The sequence below is a fragment of the Coffea eugenioides genome, chromosome 2 (genome assembly GCF_003713205.1).
Source record: "Coffea eugenioides isolate CCC68of chromosome 2, Ceug_1.0, whole genome shotgun sequence".
NCBI classification, from domain to species: Eukaryota; Viridiplantae; Streptophyta; class Magnoliopsida; order Gentianales; family Rubiaceae; genus Coffea; species Coffea eugenioides.
The window spans coordinates 32847632-32871643 of NC_040036.1; the positions used below are offsets into that span (position 1 = coordinate 32847632).

General features: G+C 33.0%; 1 protein-coding gene across 1 annotated transcript; it reads left to right on the plus strand.

Moving 5' to 3' along the window:
- The first annotated feature begins 1076 nt into the window (after positions 1-1076).
- On the plus strand, positions 1077-7156 carry LOC113759528 (protein DETOXIFICATION 29-like). Its single transcript, XM_027302103.1, has 8 exons — positions 1077-1412; positions 1682-2223; positions 2676-2762; positions 3590-3646; positions 5158-5390; positions 6043-6161; positions 6796-6882; positions 7025-7156. Exons 1-8 carry the CDS (start codon positions 1077-1079, stop codon positions 7094-7096), a joined length of 1533 nt encoding a protein of 510 aa, XP_027157904.1. The 3' UTR covers positions 7097-7156.
- Positions 7157-24012: the final 16856 nt, after the last annotated feature.

Genomic DNA, 24012 nt, shown 5'->3' on the forward strand with positions numbered 1-24012 from the left:
CTCTTCTCCTACACATACTTGTATGTATGTAAATTGCCTCTCTATATATATTGATTTTGTGAAATATATCTCCTATGACTTTTTAGTGGAATTTTTTGGTTCTGCAATCATGCTACTAAATTAAGTAGTACTTTAGGAGCATCCAAGCACAAAGTATTCATTAACAACATGTACAAGGATCAAGTCACATCACTTTCTAAAAGGTAGTTTTTAGTCAAAAAAAAAAACAAAGGGATAATTTCAAAAACGTCCCTCAAGGTGTCTGACATTATCACTTAGAATCCCTAAAGTTTTAAAAATACTACTTGCCTCCCTTCTTTTCAAATTTTTTGTAACATCTTAAGCCCAATTCAAAATATATCATTAGAATACTCATTCTAGGAAAGAGAAAATAATTTCTTTCTAGCATTGCCTTACTATTTTACAAAATTATAAGTGTATAAATGAAAAATTAAGAACAAAGATAAAGAGCATGAAGATGTAATGTTAGAACAAAATATAGAAGTCAGACCCATAAGTAACATGTTTTCTTAAAGTACAAACATATACTAAATATTTATTTTAGATATTTTCCAACTACAAAAGATTTTTTTTCTTTAGGATATATCTGTTTTGTACTCTAAGGTCATATAAAATCAGGAATAGACCCAATGTTATAAAATCAGATATTTTCAAATCAAGAAAGGTTTCTAAAATTATTCCAAAACAAAAGAAACAAGAATACTATGGTAGTGTAATTTAATTCTGACCACACATATTCTAGGATGAAGTGCCCGTCTAAAGAATACTATGATAGTGTAATTTAATTTTGACCCCACATATTCTACGATGAAGTACCCATCTAGCATTCAATTTGTAGGACACACTCAAGTCACTGTATTTGTAGGACACACTCAAGTCACACTTATGCTTGCACTCCTTCAATTGTCCCAACAGCAATTTAACTTTTTGTCTTTGGATCCTTAATTTAAGAGAAGTTCTCCTCCAATTTCCAGTACCCTTTACGTCTCTCCCTTTATATTTATTTGTCTTTCTGGCATACTAGTATATGACTGTGTGTAGTGCCTGTACAGGCCATGGAGGAAGACCACAATCAGCCCCTGCTCTCCACTTTTTATGATGCCCATAATCCAAACGCAATTGACCAGAATAATTCTATAATTGAAAAGAAGCCCTGTTCAGTTACAGCTGATCACACATTTTATAATACTAGCATCATTGGCTTCTCAAGAGAATTCTATATTGAATTGAAGAAGCTTTGGTCCCTAGCCGGTCCATTTATATTTGCTTCAGTTTGCCTGTACGGCCTCGGCTGCTTCACTCAGATATTTGCTGGCCATTTGGGAACCATTCAACTTGCTGCAATTTCAGTTGAAAATTCAGTCATAGCAGATTTTGGCTATGGCATTCTGGTACATAGACATTCTATTCATCCGCAAAATTCACTATTTATTGTTCTTTCTTTCTTTTTTTTTTTCTTTTTGTTTCCTTAGATGCATGAAATTTAGCACCTAGATTAGATAAACTTTGTTCCCTATTTTCTAACAGCTTCAGAAAATCCTTGTGTCACCATTTAAATTTAGTTCCTGGTAGATGATTAATTTGCACGAGTCTCTTTTCTATGAAATTCCTTCGTCGGTAAATGGTAACTGATGAATGATTAATTTCATTTCTTCTGCAGGCAGGAACGGCAGGTGCATTAGATACTCTATGTGGACAAGCATATGGAGCGAAGCAATATGATATGCTTGGAATATACATGCAAAAGTCATGGTTTATCCTCACCAGTGCAACACTAGGAAATCTCTCTCTCTTCATATTTGCAACCCCAGTCCTGAAATTCCTAGGCCAAACTGCTACAATATCTACTGAGGCAGGAAGATTTGCCTTGTGGATGATTCCACAGCAGTTTGCATATGCATTGATGATTCCAACCACAAAGTTTCTCCAAGCTCAAAGCAAGGTTAAAGAGATGGCTCTGATAGCTGCGGTGGCGCTTTCTCTACATGTTTTTCTGGGCTGGTTTTTGATACTCAAGATAGGATGGGGTCTTCCCGGCGCGGCCCTGATGCTGAATTCATCATGGTGGTTTGTAGCAGTGGCTCAGTTCTTGTATATCATCTCTGGTAGCTGTGGTCAAACTTGGTCTGGCTTTTCATGGAAAGCCCTCACAAATCTTTCAGGATTTCTCAAGTTATCAGTGTTATCAGCTCTTATGCAATGGTATAATTCTTGGAATTCATGTATGTATATTGACTGAACTGACATATTGATTTGGAGAAATTGAATTCATTTTTAATCACTTGTACAACTAAAAGACCGAGTTCATCAAATTTTGGGGGGCAAAATTAGTAAAGAAGTATACTTAGCAGGGCATCCTTCCATTTATGCAGAACCCTTGAAAACTTCTAACATTTCAAGAAAGTATAAATTGATTTCTAAAATCTAGGGATGGCAAAGTCTAATTTCTATAGGCATAAAAACGAAAATTTTAATGTGTTTAAGGGGATATATTAGAATGTTTAAAATCTTGGGGGCAGCATCTGCCAATGACTTGTACAATCGTAATTTTTAAAATTGGATGTATTTACCATGACATTTTTTTCCTTGATATGATGTACTTTTTCCAAAAAAGAAAGTAAAAAAATAATGAAAATTTGGGCGAAAATTTGCAGTTTGCCATCGTGGAATGGGATGGCAGTGACCCTTCTTGCTGGATATTTAAAGAATGCTGAAGTTTCAGTGGCAGCATTGTCTATATGGTGAGTTCATACAATGGTCAAATCAAAACTCCATAATTGATGAATAGAACATTAAAGGTATGGATTGTTAGACAAGTCATATACCCATAAGCCAAAACAACTTGTGCAAGTTACCTAGTCCGAATTAAATAGATTTCTTCAGAACATGAGTTAACACTTTCTAGGTGACAATTATTAAAGATTCCCAAAGTTTTGAGTACCAAAACAAAAATACTTGTCCACTTTAGAACATGTTGAGGGGGAAAATGATGCATGACCCTTTTTTGGATTTTTTTTTTGGGGGGGGGTGGTGGTGGTGGGTAGGGGTGGTTAGTGATTGGTACCTTTTCGTTTACTTTAATGTTTAGTTTAGAGAAAGTCAGCTGCACGCAAGAAGACATTGAACTCAGAATTGGGGAGAAAGTTTAAGTTTTCTTGTCACAGCTCCAAGTTGGTGAAATTGACATATATGTAAGTTGTTAGAAAAATTTTTTTAAAAAATTAAGGAAAATGTTTACTGAATTGTCTGGCTATTATAATTAACCAAAATATCATTGTAGAAAATATTTCCCATACCAGTTCTTTTACTTTTTCCGTATTACTTGTTTTTATTGCCATATGTGCACTTATATTTTTTTAACTTCATTTTTTTTTTTTGAAAAACATTAACTCTCTAATTCCTACTTATCTAATTCTCAAAGACGCTCGTTAGACAAATTCTTAAAAAAAGAAAAAGAAAAAGTTGACCACTTAGAGAAAGGGTTGCTAAAAAAATGTTAAAAATCATAATTAATTAAATTGTTACTTATCTAAGTGTCGTACTTTGTTTGTTGGTTTGGCATTTGCAGCTTTAATATATTGGGCATAGCCACCACGGTGGGCTCGGGGTTTAGTGCTGCCGTAAGGTATGTTTTAAATGTGGTTTATTTACCTTCAAGAAGGGGAAAAAAATATATAAAAGTCTCATTAGTCATTTAATTTCACAAGTTGTTTTATTGTAAAATCGTGGTATTTATTTCATAGCAATAATTGTAAAACACAAAATCTATTATTAGAATAATACACGATAATTATCTATGAGTTCGAACTAATTTTACTTTGGACCTTTTAACTTATCACTCATTCTCACTTAAAATTTTGAAATTTCAATTTTTGGGACAAATTATACCATAAATTTGTATGTTCTTCCCATTTTAGTCCAATTATTACTCGTGTTGAAAAAGTAATGGACTTATTGCACATGCACTAGTTAGCAAGTCAAATTTAACTGTGAACCTCTAGCTTATTTTCTGCAATCAGTTTGCAACCCAAATTCTAATATTTGGACCCATAAAAAGTGCTCTGTTTTGGTCTATTCTTACAAAGTTGTTTTTGTCAATCATCCATCATGTGTCTATGTTTGTATTGCTGATAATAACACCGATTGAAATATTGCATGATATGCATGAAAGTGTAACATCTTAGTCAATTTGCTCTTTAATCGACATCTAAATCATGTTACAGGAAAATCAATCAAAGTACTTGAAACACTATATGATATGTTTTACCCAACTATGGAATAAATAGTTAAACAGGTTTATTCTTTGGTAAATAGGTCATTAATGAATACATTTTTTGCCCTTTAATTTATTGCTAATAACACCTTTTTTTCTTTTTTTTTGTACCATATTCCTCATTTACACAGTAATACCATGTCCTTTTGTGGTTTAGTTAATATTTGAAGAATTATGAGATTACAAAAAAAATGAGACAAATAATTCCATAAATCTAATCGAGACAGGGTAAATTAAATGTAAGGATAGAACAAAAAAAGAAAAAAAAGAGTTTGGGGATGCTAGGTGGAAATAGATAATTTATTAGAGGTGTAAAGTGAAATTTGACATGCTAATTAACGGTAAATAATGGACTCAGCATGTAAATGAGAATGGATTTAAAAGTAAAGGTTCAAAGTGGGAATGGGTTTTTAAAAAAAAAAAAAGTAAAAGCCTAGTTAGTAAAACAGTTAATATGTAATCAAAAGGTCATGAATTCGAGCCATCAATAAGAAAAATGGGAAAACATTATTGAGAGTGAGAGAGAGAGAGAATTAATGGATTAAAAGTTAGATGTAACATGAATCTTCTTTGGCTATGTATAGACTTCTAATCATGGCCGAAACTCGGGGGCTTGGGGGGGGGGAGAGGTCCTCAGCCTCCATGTCTTGAAAAATTAAGTTTTTTCTTCATTGAAAAGTTGAAATTTGTTTTAAAAAAATTGTATAAATTTGAACTATTACCCCTACAAAAAATTAAAAGTATTTCACATTGTAAACTTGAGTTTTAATTGAATTAGAGTTCGACCTCTCAAAAAAGAAAAGAAATAAAATTTCTAATTCCGCCTACGCTTATAATGACATTGGGCGTGCCTAAAATGACAGCGTGCGGGTGTCAAATGAATTGGGCTCGGGGCGATCAAGAGCTGCAAAATTGGCAGTAATGGTAGTCGGAATATTGTCCACCCTGTTCGGCCTTTTGTTTGCTCTGGTTCTGTTCTTACAACGGAAGCAATACCCAGCAATATTCTCAGATGATGAACAAGTTAAGCAGCTGGTGGAGGAGCTCACCCCACTTCTCGGAACTCATATAACTTTTTATTGCATTCCTGCAAATGGTACTCATCATTTCCAAAATTAATCCATTTTTGTGTGCTATAATCTTTTGGGTATTTTGAGCACTCTTTTAGTCATTTGTTCAAAATAGGTTACATATGGTGAAAGAGCTAACATAATCTGCTAATGCTTAATTTCAGAATTCAACTCTATTAGATTGCCAATTTATTTGAATAGCGTTGGTGTACTGTGCATCCGATTGTGTTAGTGTACTGTGCATATACTGTCAATGTATAGAATATCAATACATAAAAGTTTGATGAAATATTTTTATCTCGGGTCGTTCTCATAGCAACATCTAGAATAAAAGTAACTCTTAGGGTTATCATGTTAATGTGGAAAAGGTGTACTAAATTAGGAGAGAACAAGTATGCAATATGATAAATTATTTATATTGAAGACTAATGAATAGAGAATTTTATCATTAATAGGTCAATTTCAAAAAAATTTGGAAAAAGTTTGATTCAATTGGATTTTCTAAGCAAGCTTTTTTTTTTTTTTTTTTTTGTATAGGATGAGGCATTTGCACCGGAACTCTTCTACGAATTTCTTTACTCATTCTATTATTGTCTTTTGCATTTACAAGGATTTTCCACCATCAAAATTTTGAGCAAAATTAATGCTTATGAGCAATACAACATTTCAACTGTGTAGGTGTGGCTGCTGGAGCAGGGTGGCAAAATTTTGTAGCATATATGAATATTGGCTGCTATTTCCTGATTGGGGCTCCTTTGGGCATTGTATTATGCTTCAAATTTGACTTAGGCCTCAAGGTGAATTCATTAAGCTATTCTACTTTCACAAAATTGCCCATAGTTTTGATTAAACTATTGTTAAAACAGAGTTACCTATGCTAATTAATTAAACTAATGATGCAAATTTGGAAATATATTAATAATGTGATACAACTTAGTAATTATGCTTAACTAGGGACATCATAATTACAGTAACAGTACTGAATTTTACCATATTTACAAAAACAGCCCCTAAACTGTTTAAGGAACATTGTGGGGTGACTAGTAAAATGATGTTAAATTACTTTTTCAATGTGTGTGGATAACGACCTAACTCTTAAATTAGCACTTCTTAAATTTAATAACAAATACTATAGATGAAGTTTTGATTTAGTGATTAAGGTTGGGAACTAATGAATCAGAGATTCTAAATTCAAATTTAACATATATACGTGATTCTTTTCTCCCAGTATTTGTGGGTTATATATGTTTTAAAGTTGTAATCTCCACCATTTTGGGTAACTTTCTAGTATTATTGAGCTGTAATTTTTACCATTTACAGGCTAATTTGTTAATTGTATCATTCCCACCATTGTGCGTACTGTATAATCTTATAGAAAAATTCAACACAAAATACTAATTTACTGCCTACTTGAATTCTGGTTGATTTCAGGGTCTTTGGTACGGATTGCTTCTTGGATCATGCCTTCAAATTCTAGGAATATTGTTGGTAGTTTGCCTAGCAAACTGGAAAAAGGAGGTGCCTATACTCGCTTTACAAACTTTATAAATTATTTTGCATGAAAAATATTTTTTAATTAAACTAAGTGCAAGGCAGAAAACCATAAAATAATTTAATTCCTTCTAGAAACTAATCTAGTTATGGTGCTATGTAATTGCAGGCTTATGCGGCTCGAAAGAGACTAGAACAAATGGGAGGGAAAACGCTACCTCAAGATGATGAAGAGACATGAATTTTGGAGGCAGAAATCGTAGAAATAAAATAAAACTGAATCTAAGGTGTAACATTATAATTATATATATTAGGAAAATTGTACTCAATGACTCAAATTTTGTTCCATATCTTGTGAATATAAAATTAAGGGCTTGCATAGTGGATCTCCGTTATACTAGAATTTATATGTTCAACTGCTTGAAGATTTAAAATTAAAAATTCGTTATCTTTTTCAATATAGAAAACATAATTTTTCAATGAAAACATGTATATTTTTCTTGATAAATATCATGATTTCATTAAAGTTATATTTAATGGCAGATATTACATCAAACATACAAAGAGATACACTATATCTTGAGAATTAATAAGTGGAGACGTTATTCTATTATTCTCCTGCTTCTCTCTATAAAAATCCCCCAACTAAAATCTCATTCAACTCTCCTATGAGAGAGGGACCAAATAAATTTGCTCTAAAAAAATTCTCATTCAACTATGTTAAATTTTGATTGAAAGTGGATTCTATAATCACACGGGCAGAAAAAATAGTTGCACTATAAATTTAGTGAAAATAAACGTATGTGAATTGCCCCAAGAAAAGTATGACCAGATCACCAGTTAGAGACACCTTAAGGAAAGGTCAAAGGAAAAACGTTTTCTTTAATAAGTGATCATGAACAAAGAAGAGGGGAGAAAGAATGTAAAGGACAGGTTCCGAATTCGAGACTTCTCACTTAAACAAAAAAAAAAAAAAAAGACGAACAGAAAAGAGTTGGTTGCAAGAAACGTAACAATCAGACAGCATTTGTGGGAAGTGCTTTAGGGATGTGTATTTTTTTTTTTTTTTTGGCTAAAAGATCATGGGTTTCTTGTGCAATCTGAATTGCATTAATTTATGGCTTGGCATATTGTACTTTTACCCCAAAGTTTTCAATATTGGTAGTTAAAAACTGTGTCTGACAAATATTCTGGAATAATGAACTTTTAATTGGTTGAAGATTCTACTGTTTGAGGTGTTGAGATATTATTTGTTTATTGCTAGTTCCTAATGCTTTCTAAAAAAAAAAAAAAGTAACTTTTTTTAAACAAAAAAAGTGAGAAAAAAAAAAAGGTAAGCTAGCTAGTCTGTTGTTAAGATAAACCAGAATAATCTGTTATTTCCATAATTCTGCCATTACATATGTCATTTTTGAGATTGGAGCATATGTTCTTGATTTTTTTTTTCTTGGTAAATAGGAGGTGTTAAACCCAAGATTTTTCACTTATAATCTCTCCCCCCTACCATCCAACTCAATGTTCCTGATTGCATAATTGCAGGTATGTACAACTATAACAATACAGAAGCACAAACCAAACAAATTCTTCTTTTCTTTCTTGTAAATAAATAAAAATGCTCCAATCTTTATTTATGTATAATTGCTTATTGGGTTTGTCTAACTAGTTAAGTGCAGCCCAAGAGTTATATTTTTTAAAAGTAAAATTAAATCGGAAAAGTATATAAATGTACGGGAACAACGAATACGTGTATGTATATTGTATATTAAAAATACTCGGCACCTTAAATGCGCGCCTTAAATGCACTACTTAAAATTTAAAATATTTTACAAAGGGTTTGTCTAATGGATGTCCTCCTAACAATATGGGGTTTTAGGTATTAATATCCTAGAAATTGTAATTAAGGCGAGAGAATGTGGGAGAGTGCCTTTAGATTGTACGTTATAAGTTCCATCATATAAAAGTAATATTGAATCTATAAATTATGTTATTACTTTGTATTCCTTTCTTTTAACATAATCAATTGTTCTAAACTTGCTGGATAATTTACGGTGTAAATTGGTAAGCTGTCCTCTTAATCCTGTGCGTTTATTGAATACACTAAAGATGTGACAAATGAAAAGATAATGGAACACTCAAGCTTGAATTATAAGCATAACCTTAGACTTTTTCTCAACAACGAATTGTAGTTTTGCCCTGGAAACTTCTACAGATTCTTTGTACTTTTTTTATTTTAAAAGGGCCAATTTATACTTTTCCTTCATGATTGTGGTCTTGGCCAATCATAGAAGCGCTAATTAATTATCTGACAAGATATAATTTCATCATAGTGCTAATCATGTTCTTTTGGTCAATTTGAACATCTATTCAGACCCCCACCAAGAATTATCAGTCATAAAAAAGCATGATATTGCGGATTCTTGACATGGCCAGTCATGCTTTGGGAGTATACTCCCCCCCCCCCCCCCCCTCCCTCCCTCCCCCCCAAAAACCCCACCTTTCACTGTGTGTTTCTCAACAGCTAGTTTTCGTGGCCTTGTACACTATGAAGTAGACATAACTAAGTCATTAAACCACTTGTAACCAGGAACAACTTGATCTACATTACAGAATTTATTTCTTTGGAGCTTGGATTATTCAGTTTTATTTGGGTAAATTACACATAAGCCTCTTGTGGTTTTGCATATTGTCAAATGTTAAAATGATCCTCCTATAGTTTTAAAATAACCCTATAATTTCCATGTAATTTTATATAAAGTGGAAAATTGACGAAATGAACCATTAGTTAAGGCAATTGAAGCACACGCGTTTCAAAAGTGCATGTGATAGAATCACAATATTCACTTAATCCCCTTATAATTTGTATGAATATCTACTTTATCCCTCGGTAGTTTTATGTTTATCCACATAGTCCCCCTATGATTTTATATAAGATGGTTATATCGTTGTTTGATTTAATATTTAAATAAGAACACTATTAGTATTTTAATTAACGACATTGTGGATGATATTTTTCGTTAAGTTTTCACTTTACATGAAATCATAAGGGGATAAAGTGCATATTTTGAAAACGTTAGGAGAATCATATGGCAATCGATAAAAGCATAGGGGACTATTTGTAATATACCCATTTTATATTGAAATCAATCTAGATGCATGCCATACAATTTCAATTTAATTCGAACTTCAAATTTTGCAAATTAATATACATCCAAAAATTGTTAATATAAACATTATTAGTGTAGAAAAGATCTATACTTTTGTGGTTTGTCACGTGTTTTGATGCATTTAATAATTAGACACTTAGAGGAGAAAACGAAGGCCTTCAAATTATAGCTTGGTTACCATGGGTGCTCCAATAATTTAGTGGATTCAGCACAGAATGCAATTTACTGGGGCAATTCCTTCTTGTCTTAGTCGAGAGATTGAGTTAATTCACAGAAAACTCGAATGCCAAAAAGACTAGATCCCGTGTTCTAGCTTAAGCCATTTTCAAATCTAACCCGTGGGTTTACAATGCCGGCTGCTTAAGATCGTTGTCTTTAATAGACCCCTGTGCATGAAAAGGGGGAAAAAAAAAGGTAAATCATATTTGCACTTGAAATAGACCCCTACGCAAGAAAACAAAAGAAAGTTATTCTCTCCATTCCAGATTGTTTGTTGTAAATTCCAATTTTTTAAAAATAGTGACTTAATGGTAATATTAGTGGATTTGTGTCCAAAATTACCCTCAAAAATTCAAGTTTTAAAGGTGAATTTAGTATAAAATATAGATAAAAGTAGGAATGACATTAAACAAAGAGATCAAAATTAATTTTGACTTTGGTAAGATAACAAATAGTTTGAGACATTTCAAAATATAAAGTATGACACTTTCAATGAGACGAGGAAAACAAATCATATTTGTAGACTTTTAGTGATAGCGTGCTGGAAACTAAGCTTTTTTTATTCCCCTCTACTCCTTTGGCAACGATATGGATACCATCATAAGTTTAAGCACATCTTCAATGTTTTAAAAACTAGAAAAGTTAGCAATTCAATTATACTTTAACTCCAAGGAAATTGAATCCCTGGAATGTCAAACACATAGGTGCTATCCTCTTTCCTTCCTCTCATTTTCTCCAATTTCTCTCTTCTTTTTCTTCACTTTTCATACAATCTTCCTCTTCGCGAGGAAGATCACCTCCCATAGATTTTATTTTTAATAAAATCTCTTTTAAATTTTCTTAATAAGAATTCTCTGTTTCTCCTATGGTTCTTAGTTAGAATTTTTTCGTTTCTTCTAGAAGTTTCTAGTAAGAATTTTCTATTTTTTTTTCTTTTGTTATTAGATCCGAATTTAACCTAGGAGACAAAAATCAAATGACTTACACCCAACTGATCACTTAGGGTACTGGTTAGCTCGCTCGTTGCTCGCGCTCCTTTCCCTTATGTTAGACATTCCTTCTAATTAACAATTACTTTTTCCTATTATAGTGCTGAATTCGACAATGTAGAAAATCAATAATCACTTTTACTCACCATTATAGAATACTAATTTTATCTTTCATGAGTACTGATTTTGCACTTTTAACTATTCATTTCTTGACTTTCGATGCAAATCAACAGTGCCAAAAGATACCCTTTAGATAATTAAGAATTTGCCTTTTATAAAAAAGTGACACTTGGTCTCTTACTGAACCAGTGCCCTAGAAGCAATTGCTAGATAAACCCTTAACAAATCAAGTGCATAATGGTTAGTAACAAACAAATAAAAGATATGCTTGATTCATTTTTCTTTTTGTGTATGCGAATCAAAAGTAGAAAGTAACTCCACAGTAAATCGGTAGGCAGGCATTTACTACTTAATCAGAGAGTTGTGGCATCAAGTGCAGGTTAAGTGGCTTTTTAAAAATTTTAGACGGGTACGTAGTCCGGTGGTGATTCAGTGCTCACCGGCACCCCTAGACCCGGTTGGGTCTTCCCCTTAAATTAAGATAGTGTAGGATACTATAGATAAAAAAGTGACAATTAACCAAAAAAAAAAAAAAAAGTGCACGTATGTGTTGGTTGTCTCTGCAAAATGCTGTGACAGAAGAAGTATAGGAGCCAAACACACCCACCCGCCATGTTTACATGTTGCTTAGCATGTGTTCTTACACAATTGGCATTTGAGATGTGGAAATTAATGCAACCAATCATGTGCTTAGCACGTGTTTTATTTTATTCTTTGGGAATAAGAACTATATGAGTATAATTAATAGAAGACTTGAAAACATCATTACTCAAGAAAGGATGTACAAATTGAATAACATCTTGCCCAGTAATATGCCAAAATTTTTTATAAGCAAAATCTGTCAATTATAGTGACTCTTTACGCAATGCTCCTCCTGACTTTGTTAGGCAAATGATGAAAACTTATAAGTTTTACTCACCATTATAGAATACTCAATTTTTTATAAGTTTTTTTGATAAAACTTGTGCAATTTCACGTAATTGATGGAGAATATATATGATGAAAACAATTTTCCAACATGTAATCCCAATTGAACTTGTGAAATCATTGAGGGGCCGGAACTCCGTTAACGAAAATGTATTGATCTGTTTTTGGTCCCATCCAGCTTGCCCAAAAAGGCTGATATGATGGTTGGAAACAAATTGGGCCTCATGGGCTTGGATGTGGGCTTTTCGGGACACCCTAAACTAATGAAATTTTGTGCTTGAGCTCTAGGCCTATTTGGAACCCGAGTTTTTTTGCTCCATTCTATATAGACAAGTTTTCCAAAAATTTTGTTTATAATAACCTTCCAAAAACATTTCAAAATCTTTAATATACACCCCCCAAAATATCCAAAAGTAAATAAATGTTTTACTTTCTTAAATCTCCTTTTCTTCCTCCTCCCCCATCTAAACCTAATGCTGTCAAGTGATGCTTTGCTGACCGACTCCTCTACCAACAATCTCCCTTTTTCCTCCTCCTCCTCCTCTTGCTCTCCCTTTCCTCTCTCCTTCTTTCCTTTCATTCTCCCCCTCTCCCTTCCCTTCCCATGTCCCCCTATCCTCCTCTCCCCTCCTCTCCCTTCCCCTGCTCCATTCCTATCCCCATATGGGCCTTTGGTCACAATTGGTCATTGGGACCAAAGGCCACAAGGGAGAAGAGGTGGCGGATGAGGGGAAAGGAGTCGAAGAGGGGGGGAAGGAGGAGGAGAGGAAAGGGAGTGACTGTGAGAGAGAGAGAGAGACTGAGGGAAAAAAAAGAGAGGAAAGCCAACACCATCACTATTGGTGAAGGTGCCGGTGACCACAGCAAGTAGTGGGGAGAGAGTAAAGAGAAAAAGTAGTGGTGGGATGGGGGAGAAAAAGAAAAGAGGAAAGAAAAGGAAAAAGAGAAAAAAGAAAGTTTTACACACCTCAAAAAAATTTTCTACAAATTTTATAGTTAGTAATAGTTAAATTTTATACAAACACCCAAAAAACTCATCATCCAAATAGGTCCAAAAAACTCACGATCCAAATAGGCCCTTGTTGTTCAGACAAGATCTTTTGTCAATTAGGAAATAAAGTTTTCCTATTCTGTGTCCGAAGAAAATGTGAATTATATATTTTCTTAGCTAAAAATGTTTAGGCCATGTTTGGCAAATAATTTTTTGGGTTGTTTGTCTAATATTTTACTGTAATTTACTATAAAATTTGTAGCAAAACTTTTTGCAGTGTATATAAAGGAACTTTCCTTATTTTCCCTTTTCTTTTTCCTTTCTTTTTCTTTTGCCCTGTCTTTCCTCTCATTTTCTTCTCCCTCACTCCACTTCTCTTCTTTCCCCTCCCTCCCCACTGGTCGATCGTCGTAACTGGCACCTCCACCGACGTTGATCACAGGTGGTCCTTTTTTTCTTTTTCTCTCTCTTTCCTCCCTCTCCTCTGGTTGTGATGGAAAAAAGGGAAGGTGGCCGGGGGAGGGAGGGGGAGGAGGTGGTAGGGGCGAAAGAAGGAGGGGAGAACAGGAGAGAGAGATAGAGAGAGGAAAGAAAAGAAAGAAAGACAAGTCGCTGGCACCGGTGCTATTCGGTCCATGGTAGAGTTCAAGTCCAGCCCATACAATTTCACTAAGTCATTGAAGAAGAGGAAAACTCGAGAGAGCATGAAGTGTTATTTTCTCCTTGGAGTAACGCCAGTGCGAATGAGCTCGTTCTGTCCTTTAGTTGCACCGACTTATTTTACATGGTTCAAAGATGTAAGTCAAGATTGTCATTACATTGAGTTGCTTCCGTGGTATAGTTATTAAACCCGACCCGACCCGATAGTTGAATCGGTCAACTCGATGACTTGGGCATTAGATTGGGTTAGGTCTCTAATTTGACTGAACAAGGAATTGACCTGGTCAAATTCGACCAACCTGTTTGAGTTAGTGGTTCAATCAGAAACTCGTGCGGTTTTCCAATTGATCTAATTTACTTTTTTTCTTTTTACAGTTATGGGTCTTTGTTTTTGAAATAAAGTGTATATATGCTTTAATAAGATTTGTACTTTGGATTTTCATTTAAATGTGCATAAGACTTTACCACTTACTTAGTTTTTATTTGATAACTAAATATTTTTTTAATTTACTTGTTTACTTTTTTATTATACAATTAATATTTTTAACTTTTAAACTAACAGTATTTGAGTAGTTAAAAGATCCCTCTATTCTAAACAAAAAATAGAATAATGAAAAATAATGCTATTTTTTCAAAACAAGTGATATAATTGCATTTTATACTTGACTATACTATTTATTTATGTAAAAATATGATAAAATTAAATTAAATCTTCTATTAATAACTATGTATTCATTATATATCTTTTTAAGTACAACAATTAGGATCTAAAATCAATTATTATGTATTTTATTTATATTAAAATTAGTATTTTATATTTATAAATATTAAATTAATACTCATCGGTTCAACCACTGTCCAGTGACCAGTGATCTATTGACCCAATCCCTCTCTTAAGCGCTTTGTCGGGTCGAGTTTAATGACTATGCTTCATGACTTAGTGTCTTACCTTATATATGATTCTTTTATTTTTTTAATTTAATATCTTGTAGTACAATGCTTGTTTACTAATAAATAGAGGGAAATATAGCAAGTATAGTTGAGGTTTACATCTAATTTTAAAAAGAAATATAAAAACTAATCGTATCTATGCCAAGTCCTTAAAAATTACACCAAACACTAATCATATCTATTCCCAATTCCTTAATAGATGTGAATAGTAATCTAGCTTAGGTCTTGTTTGATAACCCAATTCACTACTTAAATTTAATGGAATCAAATCGTAACATGTTCAAACATGCTTGATAATAAAAATAGAATATCTAAATTAATTATGTGACACTAAATTTCTTAGGTAGAAGTTACTCCAAAAAAATATGTGATAAGTTATTTACTTATCACTTAAGCTAAGTTTGGGAGTTTAGGATAGAAAAGAGAAGAGGGAAAACTTAAGTTATGAGAGAAGAGAAGGGATTGTTATGTTGTTTGGGAGTTTTGAGAATTAGTGGAATGATTTTGGATATAAAAGTCATTAAATATTTGTTCAAGACATTTTTAAGGATAAAATAGGTATTTTAAAAAACTTTTATAAGCTTCCTCCAACTTTCTCTTCATTTCTCTCCAATTTGGGAGGAAAAATTTTACTTATTATTTATCCTCTTAAATCCTTCCATTTCTCTTCTTTTCTTTCCTAATTAAAACTAACAAACGAAGGAAATGTTCACTTTCTCTTCTTTCCCTTTCTTTTCTCTCCAAATCATCCACTCCCAAACGAACCCTTAATGTCATATACACTCAAATATACTAGATTTAGTATTTAATAACTTAGTAACTTAAAGGATTTAGACTTTAGATTTTAGAGTTCAGAATTCAGATTTAGTACTTAACAACTTGGTAACTTAATGCATTGTTAGTATTTGAAGGCCTAACATCTAAATTGACTAAAGGAATAATTTCATAAACATCCTTAATGTTTATGACAATTACAGGCAATATCTTTTAGGTTTGAAAAATTACAGTTATCTTCTGGTAAAATGACTAGAACAACCTTCATTTAAGCATTGAGTCTAACATCGTTAAGGCAAGTAATGGACTCTAAATTGAAATTACAAAATATTAACAAAAAATTAAGCAAATATAAGAAGCCAATTTTACTCAAATTACCTCAAATTCCTTCTTGATCCTACCAGCTATTCCATATCCAAAAAGCTCCATATTCACGCTCTTCTTCCAACAGTTCCAGTATTCTCCATTCTCTATAATCGTCATCACTTCTTCCTTAAATAAAGATCCTCTTGAATGAACTTTCCATGCATGGCATAAGGTATCGAGATGGCATTTGTTGACAATTTTGAACGGAGAATTGGGGAATTAGGGTTAATTTAAAGGTAACAAAATGATGGTGGTCTCTAGTTTTCAAGATATTTTTGCAGAGTTTAAAAGGTCGGAGATTTAAGGAGATAAAATGGCAAGAATATAAGTTGCTGGAAGAGCAGTGCATTTCCATCTTGGATGTTTTTGGAATTCAGAAATAGAGTCCATAATTTGGGCAAATAATGAGTACTTTTAAGGGACATTGTGTATCAAAAAGATGGTGGACAACTTTTACATGGCTTGAACTTGAAGGAAGTCAAAAAACCAAAATGCCCAACTACCTATTTTGTACCAAAATCATCCCATCTGTAAGACTCTTTCTTGATTTAAATTTACAGTATGGTTGAAGCTAAATCAGCGATACCATACCAGAAAAGTTAAGCGGAGAAAAGCAATTCAGAAATTTGATATATGCATACCCCTTCTTTTAGAAGGGTTTAGTTGATCAATTTTTTGTTTCAAAGAGTGGGATTCTTCTACTACTCCAGATTTGCATTTTCCATGCCATTTGGAGTAAAGAATTAGAAGATTTTCTTCTATTTCTTCACTAGCTTAAGGCCTTATGGAATTTGCATTACAAAAAGAGTTCTACGTTGGGAAGGTAGAAGTCTATGTAATCAATATTTGAATCATCGTTTTCCATTGGATAGGAAAATTGGACAAATATTTTAGATAGAGGATCCCGGGCAGTAAAATATATAAATTTGCTCAATGCTGAGGGTCAAGATGAGACGGACCTCAAAACTTGAGATTTGTCATGCGTACAAGTGAAGGCGAAAAGTGAGAATCGATCAAAAGTTAGATGTAATATGAATCTTCTTCTTTGGTCATAGACTTATAATGAAAGAGTTTGGCTAATGACTGCTTCGGGACACACTGTTAAGAGGAGCAAGTATTAATTTTTAACAAAAGTGTAACTATTTTGAGAAAGTGTCTAAATTTAGAGGGTGTAATAAAACAAATGTGTCTATTCACATAGTAAATAATGTATAATTTAAATATTTAACAAATGTTTTGAAGTCCCCCTTAGAAAAAATCATAATGAAATTTGGCATGCTATCAAGAGATGCAAAATTCTCAGTAATGGTGGTTGGAGTACTCTCCACTCCGTTCGTCCTTTTTGTTTGCATTGGTTCTATTCTTACAACGGAAGCAATACCCAGCAATCCTCTCAAACGATGCACAAATTAGACAGCTAGTGAAGGAGTTCACCCCATTTCTTGGAATCTACAAAAAAATTTTCTTGCATTAATTCCTTCAAATGGTGCTTACTATTTCCAAATTAATCTCTTTTTGTATGTAATAATCTTCTAGGTATTTTGCGCACTCTCTTACACATATGTTGAAAAAAGCTATATATATGGTGAAAAGTGAAAACCGAATATAATCTACTAATGCTTAATTCCATAATACATTTGACAATTTGACTAGATTGCCAAAATTACAAGTCACAACATCATCTAGTTAAAAATAAAGAGGATACAGAAGTAATCAACTGTTAGAAATTAGTGGTATCATGTTAAGGTGGAAAGGGTGTTCTAAAATAGGAGAGAACAAGTATGCAATGTAGTAAAATATTTATATTGAAGATTACTTAATAGAGAATTTTACTATTAACAGGTTAATTTGAAAAGGAATTGGACATAAGTTTGAATCAATCGGATATACTAAGCATGCATTTTTTGTATATGATGAGACATTTGCACCACAGCTCTTCCATGAATTTCTCTTGTTATTCTATTATTGTCTTTTATATTTACAAGGATTTTCCACTGTAAAAAATTTGAGAAAAATCAATGCTTATAAGCAACATAACATTTCAACTGTGTAAATGTGGCTGTTGGAGCAGGATGGGAAAATTTTGTAGCATACATGAATATTGTCAGCTATTCCTGGGTGGGGGCATCTTTGGGTATGGTATTGTGCTCCAAATTTGACTTAGGCCTCAAGGTGAATTCATTAAGCTATTCTACTTTCACAAAAAATGCCCTTAGTTTTGATTGAGCTATTATTAAAACATGGTACTTCTGCTAACTATTTAAACTAATGATGCAAATTTGGAAATATATTAATAATGTGATACAATTTAGTAATTATGCTTAACTAGGGGCATCGTAATTACAGTAACAGTACTGAATTTTACCATATTTACAAAAATAGAACCTAAACTGTTTAGGGAACAATATGGGGTGGCTTGTAAAATGATGTTAAATTACTTTTTCAATGCTTGTGGATAACGAGCTAACTTTTAATTTAGTACTTCTTAAGTTTAATAACAAATACTATAGATGGAGTTTTGATTTAATGATTAAGGTTGAGAACTAAGGAATTAGATATTCCAAATTCAAATCTAACATACATGTGTGACTTTTTTCTCCCAGTATCTGTGGGTTTTGTTATAAAGTTGTAATCTCCACCATTTTGGGTTACTTTTTAGTGTTATTGAATGGTAATTTTTACCATTTAAAGGCTACTTTGTTGATTGTATCATTCCCACCAGCATTGTGGCTACCTTCTAACTACTTGAATTTTGGTTGATTTCAGGGTCTTTGGTACGGAATGTTTGTTGGGGCATGCCTTCGAATTCTAGGAAGATTGTTGGTACTTTGCCTAGTAAACTCGAAAAAGAAGGTACCAATACACCCTTTACAATTATTTTGCTTGACAAATATATTTTGATTAAACTAACGGTTCATTTGATAAAACTGAACTCTAAATACTGAAATCTGAATTTTAAAATTTGAATCAATTAACTTATTGAATTATTAAATACTAAATTTGATACAATTAGGTATATATCACATAACTATAAGTGAATAGGTATCACTTATTTTTTGGTGCAAGTTCTAATTAGAAAATTCAATGCTACTTAATGAATTCAAATGTTCAATTTTTTGTTATCAAACGCTTGTAAATAGTTAAGATCTGAATCTATTAAATTTAAGTACTAAATTGGGTTATCAAACAGTGTCTAAGTGCAAGAGAGCAAACCATAAAATCATTTTATTTGTCCTAGAAGCTAAACTAGTTATAGTGCTATGTAATTGCAGGCTTTTGCGGTTCGACAAAGACTAGAACAAATGGGAGGGAAAAACGCTACCTCAAGATGATGAAGAAACTGTTGGAATGTATGCCCTAAAACAATGATTTTGTTTAATACATTCCTTATTATGTTTTGTATTTTAATAACTTCTTCTTTATCTGTTGAATGCTAGATATAACTGATAAAATCCTTAGAATACTTACTAATGTGATGGTGGTCACAAGTGTTGATGACTATAAGATATCAATAACATTTATAATAATATTCTTAAATTTCTCAAGTCATAGTACTAATAAAATAGGACATCATTAGTATGAAAAGACTAGTATACAATTAGTCTCTATTTAATGTAAGTAGTGGTTGTTCTCATCAATCATGGTATATAGATACTTAGATTAATGTGTAGATGATTTGTAAAGTACAAATACATTGGAATGATCCGCTTAGAGATCCTATAAGGATATCTATTTAGTGTCAATGGTTGTATCTCTTGTGATAAGTTATGTAAATGATCCTACGACTTGAGATCACCATAGTATCTTGAGTGTGAATCATTACATTTTGACTCTATTACTTGTTACTTATTAAGAGTGACTTATAGAATAGAGATTGGGTGTAGTGTGAAGCACGGAAAGGTAATGAGTGATCAAGATAGGATTCACCACTCTGATAGTAGGAGTTGATATCCGGATGGCCACTAGTAGGAAATTAACCCTAAAAGGTCGACTACATTAAGTTAATTGAAGAATATCTTCAAGTTAACCTAATCTAGGGTTAATCTAGAAACTAGTAAATTTAATTAGCCATTAAGGAACTGGCACTTATTCCTTATTCCTTGACTAATTGGATATCGGTGGTGAAACGATAATAATTAAATGGTAACTTCTCATGCAAAGGTTAGGTCAAAATTCCCTTGACTAATTCCGGGTACTTGGGTGGTCATGATGTGTTGCTAGACACTGCTCATGATTTATAATTATGAATTAATTAATTATTGTAATTAATAATAAAATAAAGTTGTCTATTTTATCTAATTCCTTTTGGGAATTATAAGTCATAATTATTGCCAATATATTTGGAGCCTATTGGATCACACGCATTAGAGTTTTGATTCTGGATTAAAATTATGTGTCCAAGTGAAGACTTGAAAATAAAGTATAAGATACTTTCGGGATTTAATTACAAAAAAAAATAAATTCCAGACCTATTTGAGTAGATAGGAAAAAATAGTTATCTCCTATCTATCAGATAGCTGAAAAATAGAGTTTGTTATAGGACAAAAAACCTATCTCTTCCTTTTTCTTTCTACCAATCCTATCTCTATTAGAACAAGGAAAAACCTATGACTCTCTCAAGGGAAAAATAGGGTTTTGGAATACATAGAGAGTAGAGAAAAAAAGGTGTGTGAGACACACATAGAGAGAAAAACATAAACAAGAAAGGTGAAAAGAAAGGCCGGCAACTTTCATCACTTTTACAGATATATCGTAGAGACGATCCAGATATCACTCTCGCGTGGATTTCGGTAGAGGCAGAACATCTGGACTGCTCAAGGGGCTGTTCGTCTTCTCCAATTCAGCAAACGAACGCCACACAGATTAAGGTAATCCGTTTTTCCCTCTCTTGTTGAACCATACGCAAAATCTAGGGTGATCCTTGAGTGGATTTTGGGAAATTTTTTTTTTTATTTTTCGCTACCTTTCTGTCCCAAAAACCCAATAGTGATATCAAAGCCATCCCTAGTATTTTTCGTATGACTTTATGTATTTTTTTGTTCATGGATTGATCTTGATTGTTGGATTTAAGAATATGCGATATTCTGGTTTGAATTTTTGGTGAGTTTTGTGTCTTTTATTAACCTATAGAACCTGGAAAAGTTTAAGGTTTTGATGGTTAAAGATTGCACAAAAATCTGCTGTTAGCTTTTGATGCATTAGCCTAAAAATTCTTGAATAACTTGGCATGCTAGAATCTGATTATAGCATCGTTATGAGTTTGATTTTACGGAGCTTTGTAGCTTCTTAATAACCTTTAAAAAACTGGAATAGTTGCAGGTTTTATCTGCTCATTATTGAATAAGAACTTGTCAGATTAATCATCACTTTGCCAAGTACTTGTGGTTCAAACTGTCCAACGTGATTATCAGGTTTTCTTTTTCTTTTGAGATGGAATCAGACCCTAAATCTCTGTTGTTGATCTGCAAGAGTTGCTGGTCTCTTAGTTTTTATGAAAAAAAAAATTTCGCAGCCAAAGTGCAGCAGTTTTGCTGCTACAACATCTCGACTATTGCAGCAAAATATTGCTGCCAGCGATCTTCCAAGGGCTGCCACCGGCTGCCGTTGCTATGTGAGGCCATGGGAGGCTTCCTTGGTGGTGATGGGAGGTTGCTATAGCTCTTGGTGGTTGCTGGGTAAGAAAATCAAGAGTTTTAAGGCGCAAGAATGCATCAAAAGTGCAGCAAGTTGCAACAGCAACCTATGCAAAAAAATTGCAGCAGGTTGCTGCAGTAGCCGAGAACCATTGTTGCCTACGACCACCTAGGAGCTACTGCTGGGAGCTGCTGCCACTGGTGGTCAGTGAAAAACCCAGTGGTGGTGGCTAGAGAGGTGGTACTTTGTGGTGGTTGCTGATGTTGCTAGAAAACGATTGCAATAGTAGTTTGGGAAACTAATGTTTTTGAAAATTTGAAGTTTTGAACTTTTGGCAATTTTGAATTTGATTCCAATTTTAATTGTTAAAATGTGTTATGGAATTTAATATTTCATGTTTTATTAGGTTGGGAATTGATTTGAAATTAATTTGATTAATTGAAAATATTTCCCAGTTATTTTCTTAATTTAGTTAGGAATAATGATGATCTAATAAGAATTTTTTTTCACCAAAAATTTCTTGCATGTATTTAGTCCCCAAATTTGTTTGGGAGCTTAACAAATTAAATCCAAACAATCCATGAATGAATGATTACTATATTTACATGCTTTCATTAAAGTTGTTTAAATTGCAAGAATACATGGTGGATGGTTGTGGATATAAAACCCAATTTGATTATGGATTTATGATTGAATGGTTGTATTTATTTGAAATAGGGTCTGCGTACCCTGCCTCTCTTAATTTCTAGTTGTAATTTCTCTTCTCATATAAGTCTCCCGAATGTAACTCGGGGTTTCTTCTATACTATTTGTAATAGATATTAGATAGAAGATAGATGATAGGAAATTGTATAATTAGCATAGAAATTGTAACTTGAAGATGAAGAAAAGGAGCCATGCAACAAAGAGGGGATTTTCTCGTGATTTTCGATTAAACCCTAGTCAACCACTAATTTCCCTAATGACTGGGGAAATTAGTTTAGAAGTATCCACAACCATCCACGTTTTAATTTCATGCTTATATATATTTTTGAAATGGTTATATGCAAGTCTATTGATGAGACCAACAAACAATTTTTTCAAAACTTTAATTACAAAATATTTTGAAGAAGGAGACAAATCCCTCAAATACAATATTAAATCAATAATAAAAGTTGCCTTCCATCATTATAGTATAAAACCAGAGTAGTTATTAAGTGCTAGCTTGTTAGGATTCACCTAAGGCTGCCTTACTTACTACATGTTTTTATTATGAGAAATGTTTTCAAGAATGATGGGTACGATTTAACTAAAATTATGGTTTGTTGGGATTCACTCAAGACCATTAATTTTACAGACAATGATTGGGTTAATACATAAAGATGTAAAATCAAAAGTTGATACCTGACTTATCTAGAAATTACAATTAATTTGTAATTGGTAAAGTACCTACCTTTCAAAATTATTTTTGATTTGTTGGGATTCACCCAAGGTTAAAAAAATTGAGATGGGATTCTAATCACTATGGATTTTAAGAAAATCTGAGTCAATTTAAGAGGGTAATTGATTCGAAAAAAAATAGTGGAAATAAAATCATAATTTCAAAATTTTTATGATTTTATTAAACAAAATTTTTCTCTTTAACAAACTCTATTTCTGTTGTAGAATAAGTAACAATTTGAGCCTTCGTACTATTTTCACTGATTGCAAACTTAACGACACAAACTTTCTCGATTGGCATCGAATGTTCTACTTGTTCTCACTCATGAAAAAATTGAATATGTGCTTGATGGGCCCATGCCCCAGGAACATGAACCAAATGCTCCTGCTGCTGCTCGAAATGCTTACAAGAAGCATAAGGATGACAATAGGGAAGCTTCATATATCATAGTAGCCTCCATGACTCCTCAGCTTCAGCAGCAGCACATGAACATGGGGGCATATGATATTGCACAACACGTGAGAGATTTGTTTGAACAATAATCAAGGACGGTGAGATATGATACCTCCAAAGAATTGTTCAGGTGCAAGATGGCAGAGGGAGCACCTGTTGCTCCACACGTCTTAAAAATAATTGGGCTAATTGAAAAATTGGTCGAATTAGGCTTTAAGATGGACCAGGAGGTGAATGTTGATTTAGTACTCCAATCTCTGCCAGATTCTTTCTCACAGTTTGTTATGAATTACCAGATGAATAATCTACAGCATACTTTGCCTCAATTGCTGAATGTGCTAAAAACTGCTGAGAAAAAAATAAAGAAAGGGAAGGGTCCCACTAATGTGCTTGTTGTTTCCTCCTCTAAGAAGAGGAAGAAGCAAGGAAAAGAGTTTAAGAAGCCCATAAACAAGCCTGTCAAGAAGCCCAAGAAGGACAAGGCAGACC

Coding starts and splice junctions, on each gene's coding strand:
- LOC113759528 (XM_027302103.1), top strand. CDS start 1,077: ATGGAGGAAGACCACAATCAGCCCCTGCTCTCCACTTTTTATGATGCC. Junction 5,391..6,042: donor TTATTGCATTCCTGCAAATG/GTACTCATCATT, acceptor TCAACTGTGTAG/GTGTGGCTGCTGGAGCAGGG. Junction 6,162..6,795: donor AATTTGACTTAGGCCTCAAG/GTGAATTCATTA, acceptor GGTTGATTTCAG/GGTCTTTGGTACGGATTGCT.